This window comes from Rosa rugosa, chromosome 3 (assembly GCF_958449725.1).
Source record: "Rosa rugosa chromosome 3, drRosRugo1.1, whole genome shotgun sequence".
Lineage (NCBI taxonomy): Eukaryota > Viridiplantae > Streptophyta > Magnoliopsida > Rosales > Rosaceae > Rosa > Rosa rugosa.
In genome coordinates this window covers 45,609,401-45,632,050 of record NC_084822.1, presented here as the reverse complement: position 1 = coordinate 45,632,050, position 22,650 = coordinate 45,609,401, and the positions used below count along the sequence as shown (strand labels likewise).

Sequence of the window (22,650 nt, the reverse complement as noted above, 5' to 3'; positions counted from 1 at the left end):
ATTTTGTGTAAATTGAAAATATTTATCACAATTAATGCAATTCTAATTAGTTGGTGAAAGAGTGAAAAACATTTACACTATAAATATAAAATATTTCGAATAACTTTCCAAGTCTAGACAATAAGGAACATACATAAGAACTACATACATTTTTCTATTTAAATTTTATTATTTTGTGTAAATTGAAAATATTTATCATAATTAATGCAATTCTAATTAGTTGGTGAAAGAGTGAAAAACATTTACTCAATAAATATAAATCTTTCAAATAATTTTCCGTAGACAATAAAAACATACATAAGAACTAATCTTTTGACTTTTGACCTCTAATACCAAAAGAGCTGATCATCATGCTTTCAGAGCTGAGCATCATAAAGCTAAATCGTACACTTCGAAACAAGAAGAGACAAGAAGTAAGTCCAGTTCTTCTACCTTCTCTTCTTTTTGTTAAAGTGTCACTAGTCACTTGTGCTTCTCCTCCTTCCATTCCATGTGCCTCAAGCTTTTTATTTAACTAACCCCATACCTAATCCCAGCTACATTCACATGTCCTTCCATGGCTTCCACAAGAAGCAGAAGATAGATATCAATCAAGAGCAAAGAGACAAGTACATCTATACACATTGGCTTTGACTCCTCATGCTTTTAGGTAATGGTTTAGTTCAGTTAAATGATTAAAATAGGCATGCCTATGATGGATGTTGGTTCCTCTTTCACTCAATTAGAAGCTGTAGCTGGCTTCAATCATGAAAGGTTTGGTCAGAAACTCGTGCATAACAAAAGCCGAAAAGCAGAGAGAAGTAGCTTTGGACTTGTAGTCCCCCCTCGCCGCCCCCCCCCCCCCCACAAACAACTTCTTCTACTTATCTTCTATCGATAAGTGAAAAGAAGAAAGCCATGAAAATGAAGAATGCATGCTTCTGTATCTTCTTGGAAAGTGTTGGACATCAGATTCAGATCGAGCTTGCTCATCAAGACTAGACAAATTGTTTGTTCTTTGCAGAAGCAGAACATGAATCATAGCACAATTGCACAACCCAATTTTTAGCTTCCGTTATAAGCTACAAGTAAGTAATAATAGTTTCCGGAACCCATTTCCGCAGACTAGCATTGGGGTCCTAGGCAGCTGCCTATTTAGTCTATGACTCTATGCACAGGATCGGCATTGCCCGTTACAAATATCTAAAGTATAGTTAGTCTACAAAATAATTCGAATTAAAATAATTTGTATGTTATGCTCATCGTTGTGATAATGCAGTATAATTTTTGTAATTTATAATAATATCAAGTGTAACATGCTAATTATGTCCATTGAGAGAACCTTTACTCAACTTCAATACCCATCATCACATTTGATATTAGCACATTATCAATTCTAAACACAAATAATGCACAACCCTAAATGAGAGAGTACCAATGTGATAATTGCTAAAAGTACCATTGCACAATTATGAACGTATAGATCAATGACCACAATAATAACATGTCATATTGGTACGTACCACAATAATAGGTAATAACACACTCATATTACAAATTCTTTTGCCAAAAAAAAAAAAAAAAGTGTTCATATTTGATGGTAGAGCACAAATTAAATTAATTTTCCCCCTACACAAGCTACACTATTTCTGAGATATCCACAAATCTTCTTCTTTATTCATCATTTTTACCCCCCTATTTTTCCACAAAAATAAATAAATGAATCTCAAAGGACCCCCAACAAAATAAACATAAATAGTTTACTCTTCCACCCATCTGAACTTCCCATAATACCCACGAGTATAATCCGAATTTCCATCTCTACCCTCTCCACTCGTTACACTGCGCAGTAGGCCTCGCCTTCTGCTTCCCGGACTTCAACGGGCACGGCGTCTCTACCGGCGGGACCATGCAGTTGTACTGCAGACACAGCGAGCTGCTCAGGGGAATCTCAGCCGTCGGTTTGATCTGAATCCCCGTCAGAAAGTTGTGCTGGAGATACAGTATCTGAATATTTGCCGCCAGCAACCGGTCCACGAAAGGACCCGGGACCTGACCCGTGAACCGGTTGTTGTTCAGGTAGAGATTCTGGACGGTGGAGAACAGCGGCGAGATTTCGCCGGAGAATCTGTTGTAGCTGAGGTCAATGGTCGGGATCGAGACTTGATCGGAGGGCTGGACCGGGCCGAAAAAGAGGTTTCTCTGGAGCTGGAGGTTGGTGATTGGGAAGGTGAATACCCGACCCGGAACTGTACCCGTGAACTGGTTCATGCTGAGGTCGAGGTAGTTGAGCTGGTCGAGCCGGTTCAGGAGGCCGTAGACCGGGCCGGAGAGGCGGTTCCAGGAGAGAGAGAGGTACTGGAGTGAGGGAGGGAGGGAGTTGGGAGCGAGCGTACCGGAGAAGTCGTTGTGCTTCAGGTCGAGGCGGGTTAGGGATTTGGAGGTGAACGGAGGGACCGTGCCGGAGAGGCGGTTGTGGCCGAGAATGACGTTGGTGAGCTCCGGTAGGGTTCCGATGGAGGCGGGGATCGCTCCGGTGAAGATGTTGTAGCTGAGGTCGAGAGTGCGGAGGTTGCGGAGCTGAGAGAGGCTCGCCGGAATCTGGCCGGAGAGGAAGTTGCGGCTGGCGGCGAGGAAGCGGAGGCTCTTTATCTGGGAAATGGACTGGGGGAGAGCGCCGTAGATCCGACCGGGGACGATGGAGAGCTCGGCGAGGGCGGAGAGCTTGCCGATGGCCGGGTCGATCCGACCCGTTAGACCCGGAGCGGCGGCTCTCGGGTCGCCGAGGTTGAGAGCAATAACCTTGTCGGAATCACAGTAAACGCCGGCGAAATTACAGGGGTCGGAAGTGAAGTCCCAGGAGGCGAAGTAATTTGACCCGGGCAAATCGTCGAGACCTTTGCGAATGGATTGGAGAGCCAAGAAATCAACCGGGTCGAGAATCGCTACAGCAATGGAATTGAATAGCAAGTAAATACAGAACACAATGCACCATTGCTGCTGCTGCAATAGCCCAACCCCATTAATCTGCTTCTCCGCCATTGCAGCCCTAGCTAGCCTACTGATCCAGTGAAAGACTAAGGCTTTCGGGTTTTATAGTAGCTGCAAAGGGGTTCAGAGAAGAAGGCTTTTACGTGAGAAGAAGGTACCAACTTCTCGTGAAAGCTTTAATGGCGATGATGAATTTGATCGAGCATAAATGATGGCTTGGAGAGGAAGCGAGATTATTGAATCTTGTATTGTATTCTACGGCTGGGGATTTTCTGAAAGGCTTTTGCTTTTTTCTCTGTGTGTTGGCTTCTCTGAGAAGACGAGATCACTCGCACCCTGGTATTTGCTCCTCTCTGCAATTTTGTTCCGGGGTTGTCGTTTTTGATTACTATATTATTTACTGTTGTTGTTTCTTTATTGGGGTTTGGGTTGGGGTTAAACGGCTGTCCGAGCCTACCTGGCGGGACGAGGAGGCTAAGGTTTGGGTTACCAGCTTGGCAAATGTGGGAGGCGGTGGTTCGTTGGGGTCACGTGAGGTTTTGCGGTGAGGGCAAATCCGTATCACGTGCGAAGGTAGAGGTAAAGAGGACCTAAAAATGTAGGGCTTCGGTTGGTTTAAGGTGGAACCGGGGTGCCAGCTGTGGTGGCTGTTGTTGGTTTCTCTAACGAAAGTGAAACTACTTGTCGTTTCCGTAGGAGAGAATATTTGCTCCAAAAGGGTAATGTTGTCATTTAATTATTAGTGCTTGCTAATTATTAGCAAGAGTTTGTCATTTTTTGTTTTTTTTTTGGGTTACAAGCAAGAGTCGTCATTTTCTTTTCACTTTTCAGGTTAAGATTTTACTAATTAACATTGTTTTGCAATTCCATTTCGTGTTTTCAATTTCGACAAAAAGCCCATCTAAACTAGATAACATCATGCAATTGAGTTTCTTATATTATTTAAAAGGTCATTTACATTTGTTGCTGACATGTTTTTGAGTTCAGTATTTTTTTTTAAATAGTGTGGAGAAGTATGTTATTTATTCAGAGTAAGACACATAATACACGTATCACGTTAACAAAATTATGGGTTTTATAGAGCCTAATTTGACATGAAACAAAGCCTAATTTGACATGAAACAAGACTACTAAGCGGGAAAGTGGGACTACATAAGTTACTAAGTTCTAGGAGTAATATATCGGAATTAAAAAAAAAATTCAATATGGCGTAGATCGGGTTTTTGTGAAATATTTAAGGGAGTGCAAACTCTACCATCTTTGTTAGATAAATGGAACTTATAACTGAGATGTGATTTTGGATTGTGGAGTACATGAAAACTCTCAAAAGAGTCCAATTCCCCACTAAAGAAACAGATTATTATGGCCTCTCCCTCTTTATCTGCGCAAGTATGATGATGGTATGGGCAACATTTACTTTCAGTTATTTTTCCATTTATGTGACCTGCCAATTAAACATCTTCAACAGCTTCTTCTAATATATTAAACACAGCTTCATGACTTGATCTACACCTTAGTATTCTGCAAAACTGTTATTTTCTGAAGCAGCATTTATATATTATCTCTGAGTCTTTAATTAGGGTTTTCCATGAAAATATAACTCCCAAGTTCGCAATTTACTATTCTGCCCATCCACACCGGCACGAGCCAAAAATTACAGAATTTTCCAGTCAATTTTCATGGAGTTCTTGCAGCCAGAGAAAGAAAGGTACAGGGCACAAGAAACCAGTCCCTCTGAAAGGCAAGTTTACATCACCTAATTAACGTGTTCACTACTCCTTATAGTCATCCTTTCTTGGACTCAGAACTCTCTTGTTGGGAGTCAAAAAGTTACTCAGAAAATCACACTTCACTGCCAATTCAAAGAGAAGTGTAACCTTGGCTTTTCATACAATAATCACAAGAGTATTTGCCAGCAATTTCCTTTTCCAACCTTTCTCATTTAAGCCTTTTCGGATTTTTTCTGTTTGTTACATTAGTGTGGATTGAATATCTGCCACAGCCTAAACCTAACTCAATTTTCCGCTATAAGGAATCTAATTCTGTTTTTCTTTTTTATTTGATTATAACTACATAACTTTTTTAGTTTTGGTTGATCTCTTCTGGAGAAGATGTAACAATCTTTAAAATGAACGATAAGAGTACTCTACCCTAAAATGAGAAAGGAGACAACAAAGATCGACAGGAAAGGTTGAAAATGAAGTTTGAATGTTTGATACACATTCTTCTCCACCAAAATATGTAACTTCACTGCTATATAAAAGCAATATGCCAACAATGATATAATATCTATCGTCTACCGAAGCATGGTAGAAGATCTCATATAATGACCTATCATCTCTAACGATATCTAATATCCTTGGAGGTGCATATAGAGCTTAAAACTTCACCAGTCTATATGTCAATGGCATTAGTTTGGGATCCCTGAAATGGGACTTGGGCAGGTAATATTGAGCAACCCAATCTCAAATGACGCCCCACACACCCACCCCAACAACTAAAACATCCCCACTTTCATTCATATAGTTTTGCAAAATGGGATGTGGTACATTATCAATACGAGGCTGTTGGGGTGGCATTTTTTTGTTTCTTTCCATCATCAATATCGTACCAGCATAGCATAGAACAGAGTATCAAGCTCATTTATGTAACTTGCTGTGCTATCATTTTCGTCCAACTACACCACCTTCCCACCCAATAAGCTCCCCTTTTCTGAGTATTAGGTGTATATGCAGTTAGTCAATCAAGCTTACTAAGTGCTCATTGAACTAGAATATGAAGCACGCATCAAGAATCTGCATTAACCTTTTTCCTATCTCGAGTTTCAGTGTCTTATTTGCACAGATCATGCTAGTAGCTACAAAGAATGGCAAACAACTGCTCAAAAATGGTTTTGTTTTTGATAGGGAAGGGTTAACGTTATCAAGAACATTGTGTGGATTTGATCGAACTGGATTATATTGGCATCACAATTGGGGCCAAACCTTCAAACCAGAGAACATAGTATGCCATTCCCACGAGTAGTTTAATAAGGAAAAGGCTTTAAGAATAAGAATGATGATGAAATGTTGTGGGACTGATGAACATTGCTTCATAATAGAGCCTTACATAATGAATAATCTAAGAAAGTTACTAAGCAACATATCCTACATTGTCACATGCAAACTCATGATAACGCTAGGGGGATCTAAGAAATTTCCTTTGTTAAGTCGAAGTAAGATCAATCTTAAGACTAAATGACTGAAATATCATGTGGAAGCCATAGTTGTGAATGTCTTTCCTAGCAGCAGGGCATTCTGTCTTAGAATTCATTCCATAACAGGAATTGATCCACCAGCAGCCACTATCTGTTGCTCCAACTACAGCAAGCAAAGGGGGCAAGGTCAATAGTCAGTCAAATACACGTAGATAGTTATAATTTGAAACTGAGATTGATGAAGGCAGAATTCAAGAATGGTTTTGCAGATCCCAAGGGATGAATGTGTCAAGAGAAGAACATGAGTAATCTTCCCCAGGTCACAACCATGGATTATTCCAAGGTTTTCATATACTCACCCTAAACAAGTTTTCAAGATTGTTCTTTAATGCCAAGCATTCTTGTCGTACTTGTTGCAAACACCCCAAACACCTGCATCAAGCAGTATTCAGTCAGTCACATTTAGGTGCAATCGTCATGGTTACGGCCCTGTCCATTACATGATACAAACTTCTCTTATAGATAATTACATGGCCTTAAATTCAATAACAATGATTTCCAGGGTTCTAGCCTTAAGTGTATGATTAATCAAAATCAGAACATTCCCAATGACTGATTTCTAATTTCTGCAAACTCATAAGTCCTTCAATCTCAAAGTAGCAAACAGCCGGACAGATTGATAGTCATAAAAAGAGAGAGAATTTTCAAGCTTGAAGACATCTAACTAGGTTTTAGCATTTCTAGCATGTCGGCGTCTCAAAACCCTAACTGATGCACCACTTTCTCAAGTATTAACTGCCTAAATACTAACGATTGTAGTGAAAGATCAAAAACGGAAAAAATTTACGAAGTGAGAATACTCACCCCTCAAGGTTCTGCGCCTCACAATAATTTCTGAAGTTGATGCATACATTTTTAAGTCTCATTGCACCTATCCTGTAAACCAACAAAACCTAGGTTCACACTTCAAAACATATTAATGTGCAATATCCAACATAGGTAATCAAAGTCTCAAATGACAAGCATAAATTTCAAAGCTCATACAAGCATATTGCTGCGCAGTTTTCATCAGAAGAGAAGAAACAATCAAATAACTAGAAAAGAAGCAGTTGGAAATACCAGGCACTGCTACCCTTGAATTGATGGACACAGGCATCTACTTGTTTGAAATCTACAACATTCTGCTCTCTACACGAAAACGGAAAAACACATTTAACGTTATTTACACACACATCACTACAACCACAAACCGAAATATCCAAAATGTAATCAAAGATGGATAGTAAAGGTTGAGACAAAAACTCACAGAGCCCTAGCCATATTGTTGAGAAGCTTCTCAGAATCTTGAAAGAACAGAGAAACAACCTCAACCACGAAATCTGGGCTGTTTTCATCCTGGAGCTTCTTCAGTTGTGCAAACTGATCATCCAAGAATCCCTTTTCACCAAAAAAGCAAAAAACCCATCATCAAAATTCATCAAAGTATCAAACATCCCAAAGCAAAACGGAACAAAAAAAAAAAACAGCTTTGAACATAATTCAGGGAAATTAATGAAAATGAACCACTCATTTCTATAAAGACTTCATTAATGAAAAGATAACAGCATTGAGAAAAAGAAAGAAAGAAAAAAATCTGTGTATAGAGATAGCAAAAGAAAATGAAAATGAAACCACTCAATTCCATAAACACTCCATAATTCTACTAGAGAATGAAAGTTCCTATCTTTACACAACCCAGAAACATATTTCATGGAAACAAATGTTTTAGGTTTAGTTTTTAGAAGAGGGAGGAATGTTCAAACCTCTCGTCGCAGATAATGGGTGTAGTCAAACCACTGGTTCCGCCACTGAGCCACAGCATCCATGGTGGCTTTGCTCTTTTGCTTTCTCAGACTTTTGACTGAAAATTGATACTATGTGGAACTGGAGGCAGATATCCCAAATGGGTTTGACTTATATAAATGACTAAATGTCATATATCAAAGGCCCGACAAACACTTGGTAACCGCTCTCTGGTCAACAGTTATTCTAATACCCAATATGGTCTGTCTCTCTTTCTTGAAAATATTCAGTGTAACACATATAAACAGTTAGATAACATCAAATATATTTTTTTATTTTTAAAAAAACAGATTATCTATAAATATATCAACGATTGAGATCTACTATATTTGTTAGTTCATTTGGTAGAAGAATTTTCCTTCTTTCTCTCATGTTTTTTTGGTCAATTCTTTTTCTCGTATAAAATAAAGTTCAAAGTGGTCATCTATCTTAATTTTTTTCTTATATATAATATGTGGTTAACTTTTTTTTTTTTTTTAGAATAATAGTCAACCATTTTATTAAGAAAAATTACAACTTAAAGATGTAGAAACTACATCAAAATATAAAATAATAAGGGAAATACGAGATGCAATAAAGCATCGGAAATAAAACTTAACAAATGTACGAAGGGATGCAATTAAGCATTTGATGACACCCAGGACAGAGTCCGGGCTGTGTAAAACGGTTCTAATAGTATGGCCGACCATGCTTCCACGCATATAAGTACGTCGAATAGAGGGTAACCTTCTATCAAGATAACCGCCGGTAGTGTGACCGACCTTGCCCACCCCACGCAAAATAATACGTCGAGTAGAGAGCAATCTTCTACCTAAGTTGCCGCAATTTCAATTCCAAAGTATAGCAGGAAACAGCGTCCCGAAAAAGTCTCCTGGGTCCCAAATGCGGATCCAAACAGAATATAAGGCCAAACAAAGGCCCATCTTGAATGGCCCAAACAAAAAGAAGCCCAGAACCAGTTGGGCACCCGAAACCTCTATGGGCACCCAAACCTGCCCTATCCTCCCCCGTTCCGCCATCCCTTGCCGGAGAAACCCAGGCCCAGTGCTAGCCGCTCGATTCAATGAGCCGCCGCCTACCCCACCAGCCTTGGGGCGGTTCCCACGAAGAACCAGAGGAAGGTTGTTTCTCAACCCGACCCAACCCCCTCTGATCAAAATTGTCGGGCAACGAACACCAAAGCCAAACCCAGATTCCGGCCGCCGCATAGATCTCGCCCCCAACAGTTGCACCATCGCCCAACGTCGAAGAACCCGATCCCACCAGCACGACTCCACCCACCTCCACCGGATGTAGCGTAGGTCCAGCCGAAAGCCTAGGCACTGCTCCACTCCGATCGCCGCTCCAATGCACAACTGGATCGACAACTGGCCCATCACGAGCCCTTCACTCGCCCCCAGTCCAGATCCGCTCACCGTCGACTTGAGCCGTGCCCGAGATGGCCGAGAACGTCCGACTCTCGGATCTGTCCTGCCCGAGATTTTCCAGTCACCAACAATCCCCAATCCAAATGGACGATGAACTGAAAGCGACCTCAAGGCCCAGATCGAACCAATCTGAGGAGGAATGAACGAAGTCGCTTCAACACTGGTCGAGGACCTCGACATCTTGGAGAGTAACAGATAAAAGGGGGAGACGGCCTGGACCGTACTCGATGGCTGCGACACCAGGGGAAGTGCCGGAAATTTTCTCCATCGGAGATGGAGGAAGTTGCAGAAACGCATACCCAAGGGCGGCGTTTGTTTGGACCCAAAATGAGCATTTTGGCCTGACAAGGCGTGTCTTGGAGAAATTGAGCCAAAGTCAGTGGCTCAAGCTATATATTGTCGACAAGTTCGAAATATATTATTTAGAGGCTAAATAAAGCCTACTATGGAAGATTATGCGAGCTGCAAGAAAAGGAAATGATGGAAGCATGGAAATGAAAAGTCAACTTTAGCACATTTTCCTACTTCGGCTAGGAGAAACCGAGCTAAACAAGGAAGGAGGGGTGTCAGACTGACCAAATGAACTCGAAATGAGCTGAAACTCTGCAGATCCATTCTAGACAGCCCAAGAATCATTTCTTATGAAGAGTGCCAGAGCTAGTTTTGAGTAGAAGGCCTTAAAACAATCAGTCCAATTTTCTACAGAAGCAAAACTGGAAAACTAGACCTGTAAGAGGTCCAACAGCATTTCCGGCCCAACCACATGGAAGAAAGCTCTGAAAATTTGCCACAATGATCTACACTTATTGTGGATCATTTGATATGAATAAGTCGAAGGGCTATTTTGAGTTCTTAGTGGAGATATAGCTGCAGAAAAATTGGAGCAGTAAGTGCTTAAACCTAACATTCCATTAGTGTTTAAGTGCTCAAACCTAACCCATCATGATTTGTTTAAGGCCAAATAGTGTTGCTTGGTAGCCTATATATAGAGGCTACAACAAGTAACAATACAACACAACAACACAATTCAACAAACATCTCTAAGATGATCTAAGTTCTCTCTAGAGCAACCTCTCTAAGAGAAACTCATCTCATTCTCTTTCTCTTACCGGTGATCACACTCCTAGTCCTAGTCTTCTCAGAAGCCGACTTTCAGTGCCACCAAACCCTCTGTCAACGTACTTCGGTCCTAGTCTCCTCGGGAGCCGATTGTAGTACCACGACCACAACGGTTACGGAACCAGCCAAGCAAGGGTAACGCCCTCGCAAACCAGCCAAGCTAAAGTCACGCTTTAGCAAGTTCTCTCTACTTCCCAGTGGTTCTCGCTCTGCTCGATCTACAACATCGAGTATCGATTGTGATTTTCAAGAAGCTCAGTAAAAGTCCTCGCCACGAGGCATAAAGAATCCCACGACGAGGTTGGTGCTCTCCTCGTCTACAATCGCTTGATAGAAGTCAGGTCAAGGGACACCCCCGACGACCGCACCCGAACGGTGCTAGCACGCCCGCGCAGAAAAGAGACTGTTGACCAGCTGCAACAAAATTGGAGCCAAACAGCGTTCTCTCAAACCCTATCAATTACTCTATGAATATAGTTGATCTTAGAGGTATTTCAGCTTGTTAAGAGTGTTCTCAGATCTTGCCAAAAAAAAATATGTGGTTAACTTTTAGTTGAACTTAAAATCTCGTACCTACATTGAGAAACAAGTGAAGCAAATAAAAACCAAATTTTTTTTTCTGTAATATTGATTGCTTATTCACAAATAAATCGGAAAAGCAGACAAACACATTTAATTTTACTGTAGACTGCGCGCCACTAGATCAAATGGTCATTATATTTATGAATTTTTTTATTCCTTAATTATCTTTTTTTTTTTTTTTTGTGTGGAAGTTATGTTTTTGAGTTTTTCTCTTCCTTAGCGTCTGAAGAGAGTGATCCATTTTCTATTTAGGTTGGACAAACCCTATGAGGTAATTTTTAGATTCATTCCCTGGTTCACTCCTCTTTGCAATTGACAAACTCCATACCTTCACTTTCCTAATCCAAAACATTTCTGTTGATAAATATCTCCGAATAAATTATCCGTCTTTACCACCAAAGTCAGACACTTGCATCAAGTTTTGCATAGAGGATCCATATCGAAATTAAACAACCACAAGATGTGGTTTTGATGCCTACTACACTATCCATTTTACCCTTTTGTTTTTGTCATCTTTCGCCTGAAATGACATATGTCAGACCCATGACCATATCATGCTACTTTCTTTTTTGGCAAAATCATATCATGCTACTTTCTTTTTTGGCCAAACCATATCATGCTACTTTGGTTAGGAATTGTAGGTGGGTTTTGGTAAAGAAACTTATCCCCGGTATACGTATGCCGAAAAATCTGCCGAGCATTTGTTATACTTTTCTTTCAGTTGCCTTTTGCACTTACAAGTTTAATACTCATCAAAATCCAGCTTCAATGAGACAAAATTTTTGTGAACCTTATCTTCATGTTATACAGTGCTTTAAAATTTTAATATTCTGAAACCGAAACTGTTGTATTAGTTTATTGAGTGAGATACACTAAAAGTAACCAATAATTTAACAATTCTCGACTTCAAAATTTTATTATTCTGAAACATTATAGAACTTTCACATAGCTTTCTTGTGGAAATTTAAGGCAATCAATCAAGTCATAAGTGTGCTAGGATTGTTCGAGAGCACCTTCTTTTTTTATTTTATTTTTGCAAAAAAGTAATCTATTCAAACCATAATTAAGATTATATTATACTTTATACTAAAACGCAAACTCTAAAAAACTGTTCATTACTGTTTAATAAATAGTGATAGAACGATTTTACCCCTATATATTGCAGGATTTACCATCTCTCTCTCTAGTCTCTACAACGTAGGAGCCTAGCAACTAGTCAGAACAAAAGCTAAAAGGCCAGGGAAACATTACAGCAGCCCAAAAGGCCATAACCATAAGACTAATGAAACTACAACAACACGAGCCCAAGCCAGTGAGGCCCAATCAGGGCACCCAAACCCTCATCATTGGTGAAGTCGCCATCGAGGAGTCACAGCCACAAGAAAATTGCAACAGGATGAACCACAGCAAATCGACCAAACCAAAGTGCTTGGGAGATGAAACAAACAAATCCAAACAAAGAAACGTGATTCTCCAATTCCAAATGCACCGGAAAGCCACTGCAAGAACCCAGAAAACCTGAAGAAAAAGAAAAATAAAGAGATTCACAAAGACAACAACCAAAATGTTGTCAATTTTGTGTTGCACGAATGTGTAGAACCCCGTGTGCACTAGCGGGTAACGCTTAAAGAAACTCTCCAAGAAGCGAGATCGAAGATGGCGCATGCGTTGTTGACTTCAGACAAACAATGGAAGATGTGTAACGCAATGGAGCACAGAATAATCCGCTAGGACATGATGGTTGTGGTTTGAAGTCTCTGCTGCATAGTTGTGTAACGCAACGGAGCACAGAATCGGATCTCAAATACAGAAAATAAGACTCAAAGGAAGGAGAGGTTTGCTAATTCAATTGGATCGACGGATCGACCATACAAGAAAAACAGAGAAAAGGACAACAAACTCAAGGGAAAGGAAAACAGAACAAGAAAAAGGAGGCCTAGAGCCTCGGATTGGGGTCAGAACTCGGGCAAAAACGCCCATGAAGGGCAGAGAGATTGGGACACACCGACTCTCAAATGAGAGAAAACCTATGGCTCTGGGTTTTCCTCTCTAACGCCGAAGCCGTGATTAGCCATAAGTCCATAACAATAAGAACCAAGAATACAAACTGCAAGGGAAGAAGAAACCCGTTTACAACTACATGCAGATTAGCCAGTTTGACATTAAAATAGAAAGAAATTCAAACATAATTCCAAATTTATATTAATTTTCTCTTTTTTTTTTTCAAAGACCTTATCAGAAGAATAAAAGTGATGTTATACAACTTGGAGAGAACTGGTTTCACACAAATTTATCTGCTGTACAGTACCAAAAGAGGATTGATTGAAAAGTTCAAAAAGGGGAAATAGCAGTTCCAAATCCACTCCTGTACACACTTTTCAACTTACCCATAGCTACCGCAATTCATAATTTTTTTTTTCCTTTTTACCGATATATATATACAATATGTACAATTGCATCTTGAATTTATCGATTAACCTGCAAAATGAAAAGAACAATAAGGTTATCTCAACAAAAGAAAAGAACAATAGGTGCAACAACTGTGAAGCAATCATAGATAGAAGTGGCATAAACAATTTTAGATTTTAACCTTCATCAGAAAAGGCGAACATGCCTCCAAGCATTTCGCTATTTTCTTCATCGTCAGGTTTCCCCTTATCGCATTGGCTCCCATCACTATCATCGGTTATGACTCCAGATAGGCATCCATTCTGCTCCAATGCCTTACAATGCCCCTCCTGGAAAAACTGCAAAAGATCTATTGGACGCTGCAGATTGGAATCCCCCTCTGTCACAAGAACAGTACTTGAAGCATGTTGATCCGTGTATAAATCTGTGTCCTCACTCATCCCAATTGTTTTCACTGACAGGCCTTCTTCAGCACAGAATCTACCTACTTGGAGAAGCTTACTTTCTAATACAGCACAACTCCCGACTTGAGAACCAATGATCTTAAAATGTTCAGATGGAGCACACAGAGTGCCGAGAGATGTATGGTTTTGAAATGAAGACTCAAGAATAGCATTTGCTCTTCTTTCCGGGCAATTCAAAGTCTGAAAAATGGGAGAGCGGGGTAGATCACTGTTGATTTGATCGAAATCTAGTGAATGCTCAATTCTTCTTGATGAACCTGATGGGAATTCCACATAACTCAATTAGTTAAAATGACTAGGAGAGAAAATTAGCCATAGTAAATAAAACAATAATATCTACACGCACCACCATCTGGATGTATATACCCAGAATTTACTCAAAGAAAGCATTGCAAAAGCAGAATAGGTTGCATTTCTGCGTTTTGACAAACAGTTGTCTTCAACAGAATGTCCTTTAATTTACATTAAAAAAAAAATCATGAATCAATGCTATACCTAATAAAACTTTTCAGAAAGACAATAATGGACAGGGTGAAGCTTTTTTGTTTTTCAATGGAGAACATAGAAACATGAAAAATTGATAAGAGCATCAAATTTTCTAAAATTTATACTATACCCCCATCTGAGCTTTCTGTGGAGCTAAGTGATGCAGGGTTTGAGTGACAAATAACAGTCTCTTCTGAGATCTTGCCTTCAGCTTGATGAGATTCTGACGAAGAATGATTTGAATTTTTTCCAACTAGAACTCTGAACCATACAACCAAGCAAACACATAACAAATATCAGAACTGTGGGAGAAAGGCAAACGCATGTGAGCAACACATACATGAACTCATGCATGACATAATAGTATCTTCCCCCGACACCTGAGAAGCTCATAACAACCATAACTAGAAATATTAACAAGATACAGACACACTAACATCTCAAAAAAGGATTGAAACAGTTAAACAAGTGGTATTTATAAAAATGTGCATGGAACTCTAGATAAAATGGTACTTAGTTCTTACCTATCATTCCAGCTTGATTTGATGCTATGGAATTGGTGAAAAACAGGCAACAATTCCTTCTGTCTCATTTCAATTTCATGAACAGGGACTTTTTCAACTTCAAACTCTCCACCAGAAAAACTATCAACTCCTTGACACTCCATTGTATAAAAACAAATCTAGAACATGAAAAGAAAATTAAGGCCAAAATATAGTAATGACAAGTGGAAACGTAACTTTACACAAAAAATACCTTCGACTTTTGCCATATTGGTAATCTGAAAGAATTTATTTGCACCTCTGCATTAGAAATATTCCTGGACCTATGCGTTTCCAGGTTCCTTTTCCCCTCAACACCACCATTTAAGTCAAGAAACTCCAATGCATAAGTACCATCAGAACCTGATTTACTTTGAATTGTTTCAGCCACATCTTGACGATCAGCATTAATTCCTAAAATACAGTCCTCTCTTTCTGGCCAATCTGAACGTCTGCATACATCCCACCACTGTATAGGTTCAACTTTCACTCTCAGGTCTTCCTCCTGCATGTGCATGTATGTAGCTGTCTGGGTATTCAAACCACTATGACTTTGTTCTACCCCTACTCTTGGCTGAAGTTCATGTTGAACTACATGACCTGATGGAGTATAAACTAATAGATGCTCCAAGGTACCAGCCCTTGAGTTACTGTGCTGAACACTTTGAGAAAGGGAATTATGAAAAACAGCCGCAACAGCACCTGATGGTACGAATACCTTTCCTGTTGTGGAACCAGCGGCATTGTTGACCGTGCTAAGCCATCCAAAACTACTATACTTTATTCTGCTCACAACTGAAAGAACAACAGGCGGTGGGGGTGGAAAAGATTGTTGACTCATGATGCAAGAAGAAGTAGACCACCAAGGAAGAGATAAAACTGGATATAGTGTGGGTTCTTCACCCTGGGAATGTTGAACTTGAAATCCAGCATCACCACCAAAAGGGGATAAAACAAAAACATGGCAGGTCCCCTTGGATGAAACAATTGCAACCCATTGAGAATAATGACTGAAGCAAATGTCCTGGATCATCTGCCAGAATAATAAAAAGTTAGAACGATGTGAAAATAGGACAATAAACAAGATTACAGGGAGATATTGAATGAGCTCAAAATGAATACTAACAGCTGATGTTATTCCACGATGCAGTTTGTATAGATGCACATGAGACGAGCTCCAATTCATGTTCTGAACGCCTGATCCATTGCGTTTGCATGAAGGCATTATCCGAAAAATATTAATGTTATTTCCATATATTGAGGCAGTAACAAGAAGGGTCCCACTGGGATCAAAACACAGTGCAGATATTGGACTAGTATGAGCTTTAAACTGCGATATAACAGCTCGGGTAACAAAATCTTTGACAACAACCTGCAATCAAACCAAGTAATGAATCAGAACTTATGGTTCATCAGCTTAGATATACAACAAGATTGTCCGGAACATCTGATAACCATCACATAATAATGTCATATCTCACTTAGTTTTCCAGTTTGAAGTTTATTTCTCACAGGCTAAAACATTAAAAGCTCCATGAACTATTATGATTGAGACGGGAAAACATAGAGAGGGCATCTATAATGATGCCATGGAAAGAGAAAGCAGTGCTAGTGTGAAAGGTTTGCATCATATAGAAACCCTACATATCTAAAGATAATGTAAGTATTGGACTACTGGTAGATGCAGCAAATTAAGAATTGTTACAAAGTAAAAATAAAACTCCCACATTATTATGCTAAAGCACACAATTAGAGTCACATCCACCACTTCCTGGATAAATAATAAACAGAGCTTCATTATTTGGAAGAAATCCTTCAATTTCAAAGGATCCATGCCTAAACAGGGGAACAATGTCAGATTTCCATAAAGTGATTGATATACACAGTACTTGACTATTCATGGTGAGTGAAGACTAACCATCCCAGCACTATCCATTTCTGTTCCGGCAAGCCTGCTAACTTTCCAGCCTGAATTTGATGATACTGGAGAACTAGACCCATCTGGGAGGAGCTCTTGACAGTATTTGTACAAGGTTTTGCATCCCATGTCACCCAGGTTGATAATTCCAGCGGCCAGCTGTTTACTAGACTCCATTGCATAACGAGCCACGTAACTACCATTACCAGGTGATGTAGATGGACTAACTCCTGGAGAAGGAGTAAGATTGTGGGGACCTAAGCGACTTGTGTTTGACATGAGTGGGCTGTTGGAAGCATAAGCTAGCCACCTAGGACCCACAGCCATTGGGCCATAACCTACGTTAAACCCAGAGGATCCTTGTCCTGCTAGCTGAGGAACAGGATAGGTAAGAACACTGAATTTATTTTCGAGGGTGAGCGCATCAAAGCAATATATCTGCCACCAAATATCAGTAAGGTAAGTCAGTACTATGTATTCTAAAGCATTCTATCTCATAGTTCAAGTATATCGCATTCTAGTACTTGTCACATCTAAGTGGGTGCTTACTTGACTTGCAAGACCAACAGCTACTATCCGAGGACTGCATCTAATCATGCAGACAGCAGACCGAAATCTCAGAACATGCACATAACTGTGGGACCTGAGCGAGTAAAACCGAACAGCTGTAGGAGAGCTGAAAGGGTTTCCTGGCCGAGACTCCAAATGACCATCTCTTCCTAAGCCTCCCAAGTTGCTGTGATTTTGAACAACGCCTGAACCATTGGTGTCATCTCCAGCAACAACCAGCAACATAGGATGAGAAGCTCTAAATCCCTCCTCATCATCAGATGCTGCAGGATAGGGCTGCATCTGTAAGAACGAAACTGGGCCATCACGCTTTGAAACCAGTTCGCTGTAGTTAGAGGCATCCTCGACATCAAAAACTTGAAATCCATTCTGATAACCAAGCAACAGAACGCGTTTGAAGGCAGAATGACCAAGCTCTAGCCTGTCAAAGCCAGCCCAGGTTACCTGTCCACCAATACAAGTTAATAATGAGTTAATGACACCTTCCAAGCAACAAATACACACACAAACCACACAACTCAACAATCAAAACCACACTTAGCATATACATTACCGTAACCACCAAAACTAAACAAGAATTTTCCTAATTCACTCAAGTCAACATGAAACTGAACTAAAAATTCACCTTCAACCTAACACCAAAATTAATTCCAGAGAATCCAAACTGCAGTGAAGTAAATTCAATGCACATTCTCACTCCCGCTCTATTCTCTCATAAATAAACACCGATCAGCGAAACTAAAATTCATCAATAACCTCCAAAAATTTCCATAAAAAAAAAAAACAAAAACAAAAACAAAAATCACTAAAAGCCACAAACGAAAACCGATAACCGATAAAAAATTACTTCATATAGAACCGAGTAAACTTGAAAGAAGCAAAATCGGTCTCTACCTGATCCTTCTGATCCTCGGAAGCAGAAATAGAAGCAGCGACGGACGCACCGGCGGAGCGAACCGTAGAAGCGACGGTGCTGGCATTCGTCGAAACAGTCTTGAGGCACGACGATATGATCCTCAGCGAGCTCGGCAACAAGCCGCCGTTGTTCCTCCCCTTCCCTTTCTTCATCCTCCTCCTCCTCCTCTCGCGAATTCTCTCTCACTCTCCTCCGCCTCCTCCGCCGTTATCCTCTTCTCCACGACCACCGCCGACGAGCATCTCCGATCGCCGACGATCGGATATACCATTCGCTGACGCAACCTCAAGCAGCAAGGAGAGTAGTAGCGACGACGATGGTCTTCGTGAGTTTGACTTGGGAAAAATCTGTTCAAACAAACGCGAACAAGGTCTGGTTCTCAGCGAGAAGAAGCTCTCAGTTTTCTTCTTCGTCTACTTGTTTTTTCTTTCTCATGATTTTTGGTATTTTCAGTCTGTTTTGTTTTGTGGTGACAATCTGATTTTGATTTCGAAGTTAAAAAGTGATTTTTGTTTATACAGAGAGAGAGACTGTTTGTGTTTTTGGCTATCGACTCTGATCAAAGTCTTTTTAACGCGTCGTCTTTGGCTAATCACAATTTTAAAATGGGCCCATAATTGAGGATAATTATAGAGGTTGAATCGAAATTGCAAAAATGCATATGGTGGAGTATGGGCATCGCTAATTGGATTATTTTTAGAGATTTGACATAATGATGCCATAATTTTCGTTTTTTTTTTAATAACATAATGATGCCATGATGGGGATAATTTCTTTTTCTTGTCATAAAATATATCTAATTATTTTTCTTTGCTTGAAAGTTAAAAATGATATTGAGTTGAAAAACTAGAGGGACAAAACCCTAGCAGAGTGATAGCAGCGGCGCCTACACGGCGGCCTGAGGCACGATGGCGTACCGGATCCTCGCTTGGAATTGCAGAGGCATTGCAGGGATCTGCAGACGGCGCGCTTTGATCGATTTGATACGACAGGAGAAGCCACGCATACTGTTTCTCTCTGAAACTCTGTGCGACGACAAACAGATGGAGACTTTGAGACTCAAAGTGGGTTTTGATAATTGCATAGGCTGGCCGAAGGGTAATGGGGCAAGGGGAGTCGCGATGTTATGGATGAATGATGTCCCTCTCCACTTTCGAAATTATTCTGCCAGACATGTCGATGTGACAATTGGAGATAGGGGGTCTGCAGAAGAATGGAGACTCACGGGGATTTATGGCTTTGCACAGACCGGGGATCGACCTGCAACTTGGGCATTAATGAGAACACTTGCTGCTCAAAGTTCTCTACCATGGATCTTGTGTGGGGACTTTAATGAAATCATGCACAGTTCGGAGAAGTCTGGAGGAAGAGAGCGACGACTCGAACAGATACAGGCATTTAGAGAATGTGCTGTTGATTGCTCGCTGATGGATATGGGATATGTAGGCAGTCCCTATACTTGGTCAGATTATCAGACCAAAGAGAGATTGGATCGTAGTCTGTGGAATGTTGGATTACGTGCTTTGTTCAGTCACTCTACGACTAGGCATTTACATCCTAGCTCGTCAGACCACAGCCCCTTGTTGATTGAGATGTGCAATTCTCCTTCTACTCAATCAAACAGAAGGAAGAAATTATTCTGATTCGAACAGTATTGGGCGCAGCATAATGAATGTGAAGGAATCATTAAAACTGGTTGGCAAGGTGATGCAACTGGTGATCCAATGAGTAGGGTTTGTAGCAAAATTCGGAGAACGGGGTCTGGTTTGATGGCATGGCAGCGTACCACATTCCAGTTTCGACAAATTGAAATGAAGGCAGTTAGGGAGAGGTTGGATGAATTATTGCAGGCTCCCTTTGACCCAACTCTAAACCAGGAAAAGCAAGAGTTGAATTCCCGTTTGCAGGAGTTGTTAACACAAGAAGAAACTATCTGGAGCCAAAGATCTAAGGAAATGTGGCTGAAAGCAGAAGATAGGAATACAGCGTATTTCCATCGCAGAGCCTCTAACAGACGGCAGCGTAATACCATCAAAGGCTTGAGAGATGAAACGGGTCAATGGGTGACAGAGCAGGTACAGATTGAACATGTGATTAGTGACTATTATCGAAAAATGTTCTCATCAGAGGGGACTAATGGTAGGGCAATGGAGATAATCCTCAATACAGTTTCTCCTAAGGTCACGCATGAGATGAATCAGGACCTTTTAGCTTCCTATACGGATGATGAAATTCGGGCTGCAGCTTTCCAGATGCATCCGTCCAAATCTCCAGGCCCTGATGGCATGTCCCCTTTCTTCTTTCAGAAATTTTGGGATATAGTGGGTGGCGATGTATGCAATGTAGTGCGATCGTACTTGACATCCGGGACTCTTATCCGAGAAGTGAATTTCACTCATATTACACTTATTCCTAAAGTGAAGGAGCCAAAGGAGATGTCTGAATTGCGACCAATAGCACTTTGTAATGTCCTATACCGAATTTGCTCAAAGGTGTTGGCAAACAGGCTAAAGAGAATTTTGGGGAAGGTGATTTCTCCTTTGCAAAGTGGGTTCGTACCGGGTAGGCTGATATCTGACAATACTTTGGTGGCAACAGAAGTAGCGCATTTTCTACATACTGATAGAAGGGTTGGTAATGAACACTTTTCACTAAAGCTGGATATTAGTAAAGCCTATGATAGGCTTGAGTGGAGCTTTTTGCATCGTATGCTTTTGAAGTTGGGTTTTGCCGAGGAATGGGTGGAAGTTGTGATGGCTGGCATTCAAACAGTTAGTTATTCCTTCCTAGTAAATGGAGAAGTCCGAGGGTATGTTAGGCCAACTAGAGGAATCAGACAAGGTGACCCACTCTCACCTTATTTGTTTATTCTCTGCGCCGAGGGCTTGTCATCTCTTATTGAGCATTTTGTGAGTCAGCGGTGGATAAAAGGCATCCAGCTAGCACCTACAGCACCCATTTTACACCACTTATTATTTGCCGATGATAGCTTCTTGTTTGGACATGCAGATGAGGAGGAATGTCAGCAGTTCAGGAGTATCCTACACACCTATGAGATTGCATCTGGACAACGTGTTAATTTACAGAAAAGCAGTGTTGCTTTTAGTAAAAATGTGGGGCTTGAACGACAGGAAGCTTTGGCTACTATATTGGGAGTGCAAAGAGTAGATAAGCACGATAGATACTTGGGGTTGCCGACACATGTGGGGAAGGGTAAAACCGCTGCTTTCGCTTATTTGAAAGAGCAGCTTACTAAAAAGGTGGTGAGCTGGAGGTCCAAGCTATTAAGCGGAGCTGGTAAGGAAATTCTAATTAAAGCAGTTGGGCAATCGATTCCGATGTATGTAATGAATTGTTATAAATTGCCTGTGGGGCTGTGTGATGATTTACATCAGTTATGTGCTGGGTTTTGGTGGGGGGACTCTGAAGAGAAAAATAAGATTCATTGGCGATCTTGGGAGCGGCTGTGTGTTCTGAAACAAGATGGAGGAATGGGATTTAAAAACTTACATTGGTTTAATTTGGCTATGTTGGCAAAGCAAAGTTGGAGATTACTACAAAATCCTGATTCTCTAATAGCTAAGTTGTATAAAGCTATTTATTTTCCTATTGGAGAGTATGGAACAGCGACCATTGGAACTGAATGGCGCAGTATCCTGGAAGCTCGACAAGTGCTACTTCAGGGTTTGAGATGGCAAGTTGGTGATGGGTCAAGTATTGAAATTTGGAACCATAACTGGATTCCGGACACTTACCCTAGATGCCCTTCTTCTCCTCCTCCACGGGATGCACCCAAATACGTATCAGAACTTATTGATACTGTTACTTGGCGCTGGAACGTGGATCTCTTGCACAGGTATTTTACCCAAGCAGATATTGATTTAATTTTGAATATTCCATTGAGTAGAACTGCTGCCCTAGATAAACAGATATGGCACTTCAACAAGAAGGGTATTTTCACCACAAACAGTGCATACTATGTAGCTAGAGATTTGGCTTTGGGGCTGGTTCTATCTCCTCAACCACCTATTGATCTGCTAAGGGTGATCTGGAAGATCATTTGGAAGGCGAAAGTGCCGGGTAAAGTGGCTTTAAACGCATGGAGAATTGCAGCAGATATTCTTCCTACAAGGTGGAACCTCAGCAGGAAAGGCTATGATGGTGATATGGGTTGTGCATTGTGTAACCATGATGTGGAGGACATCTTGC

At 40.7% G+C, this 22,650-nt stretch overlaps 3 protein-coding genes across 4 annotated transcripts; all 3 read right to left on the bottom strand.

Annotated features, from left to right (window-relative positions):
• Positions 1 to 1,690: 1,690 nt before the first annotated feature.
• LOC133740023 (receptor-like protein 31) lies at positions 1,691 to 3,693 on the bottom strand. Its single transcript, XM_062167857.1, has one exon. The coding sequence runs from the start codon at positions 3,019 to 3,021 to the stop codon at positions 1,801 to 1,803; it is 1,221 nt and encodes a 406-aa protein (XP_062023841.1). The 5' UTR covers positions 3,022 to 3,693; the 3' UTR covers positions 1,691 to 1,800.
• A 2,332-nt stretch (positions 3,694 to 6,025) lies between these two features.
• LOC133739462 (histidine-containing phosphotransfer protein 1-like) lies at positions 6,026 to 8,122 on the bottom strand. The gene is made up of 6 exons (XM_062167241.1): positions 7,969 to 8,122; positions 7,473 to 7,603; positions 7,286 to 7,354; positions 7,031 to 7,102; positions 6,526 to 6,598; positions 6,026 to 6,329 (listed from the first exon to the last, which is right to left on the bottom strand). Exons 1-6 carry the CDS (start codon positions 8,029 to 8,031, stop codon positions 6,279 to 6,281), a joined length of 459 nt encoding a protein of 152 aa, XP_062023225.1. The 5' UTR covers positions 8,032 to 8,122; the 3' UTR covers positions 6,026 to 6,278.
• Positions 8,123 to 13,314: 5,192 nt separating this feature from the next.
• Positions 13,315 to 18,957, bottom strand: LOC133736015 (autophagy-related protein 18g-like). Of its 2 annotated transcripts, none has more exons than XM_062163451.1 (9): positions 18,420 to 18,957; positions 17,505 to 17,969; positions 16,956 to 17,393; positions 16,164 to 16,409; positions 15,252 to 16,070; positions 15,020 to 15,177; positions 14,701 to 14,756; positions 13,727 to 14,266; positions 13,315 to 13,614 (listed from the first exon to the last, which is right to left on the bottom strand). In XM_062163451.1, the coding sequence occupies exons 1-9, from the start codon at positions 18,591 to 18,593 to the stop codon at positions 13,610 to 13,612; spliced, it is 2,901 nt and encodes a 966-aa protein (XP_062019435.1). In that variant the 5' UTR covers positions 18,594 to 18,957; the 3' UTR covers positions 13,315 to 13,609. The 2 variants fall into 2 exon arrangements, with proteins under 2 accessions (XP_062019435.1, XP_062019434.1); XM_062163450.1 differs by having other exon boundaries at positions 14,626 to 14,756; positions 18,420 to 18,954.
• Between the last annotated feature and the right edge of the window lie 3,693 nt (positions 18,958 to 22,650).

Coding starts and splice junctions, on each gene's coding strand:
- LOC133740023 (XM_062167857.1), bottom strand. CDS start 3,021: ATGGCGGAGAAGCAGATTAATGGGGTTGGGCTATTGCAGCAGCAGCAA.
- LOC133739462 (XM_062167241.1), bottom strand. CDS start 8,031: ATGGATGCTGTGGCTCAGTGGCGGAACCAGTGGTTTGACTACACCCAT. Junction 7,604..7,968: donor CCCATTATCTGCGACGAGAG/GTTTGAACATTC, acceptor TTTGGTGAAAAG/GGATTCTTGGATGATCAGTT. Junction 7,355..7,472: donor AACAATATGGCTAGGGCTCT/GTGAGTTTTTGT, acceptor GTTTTCGTGTAG/AGAGCAGAATGTTGTAGATT.
- LOC133736015 (XM_062163450.1), bottom strand. CDS start 18,593: ATGAAGAAAGGGAAGGGGAGGAACAACGGCGGCTTGTTGCCGAGCTCG. Junction 16,071..16,163: donor ATCGTGGAATAACATCAGCT/GTTAGTATTCAT, acceptor TTATTCTGGCAG/ATGATCCAGGACATTTGCTT. Junction 15,178..15,251: donor CAATATGGCAAAAGTCGAAG/GTATTTTTTGTG, acceptor TTCATGTTCTAG/ATTTGTTTTTATACAATGGA.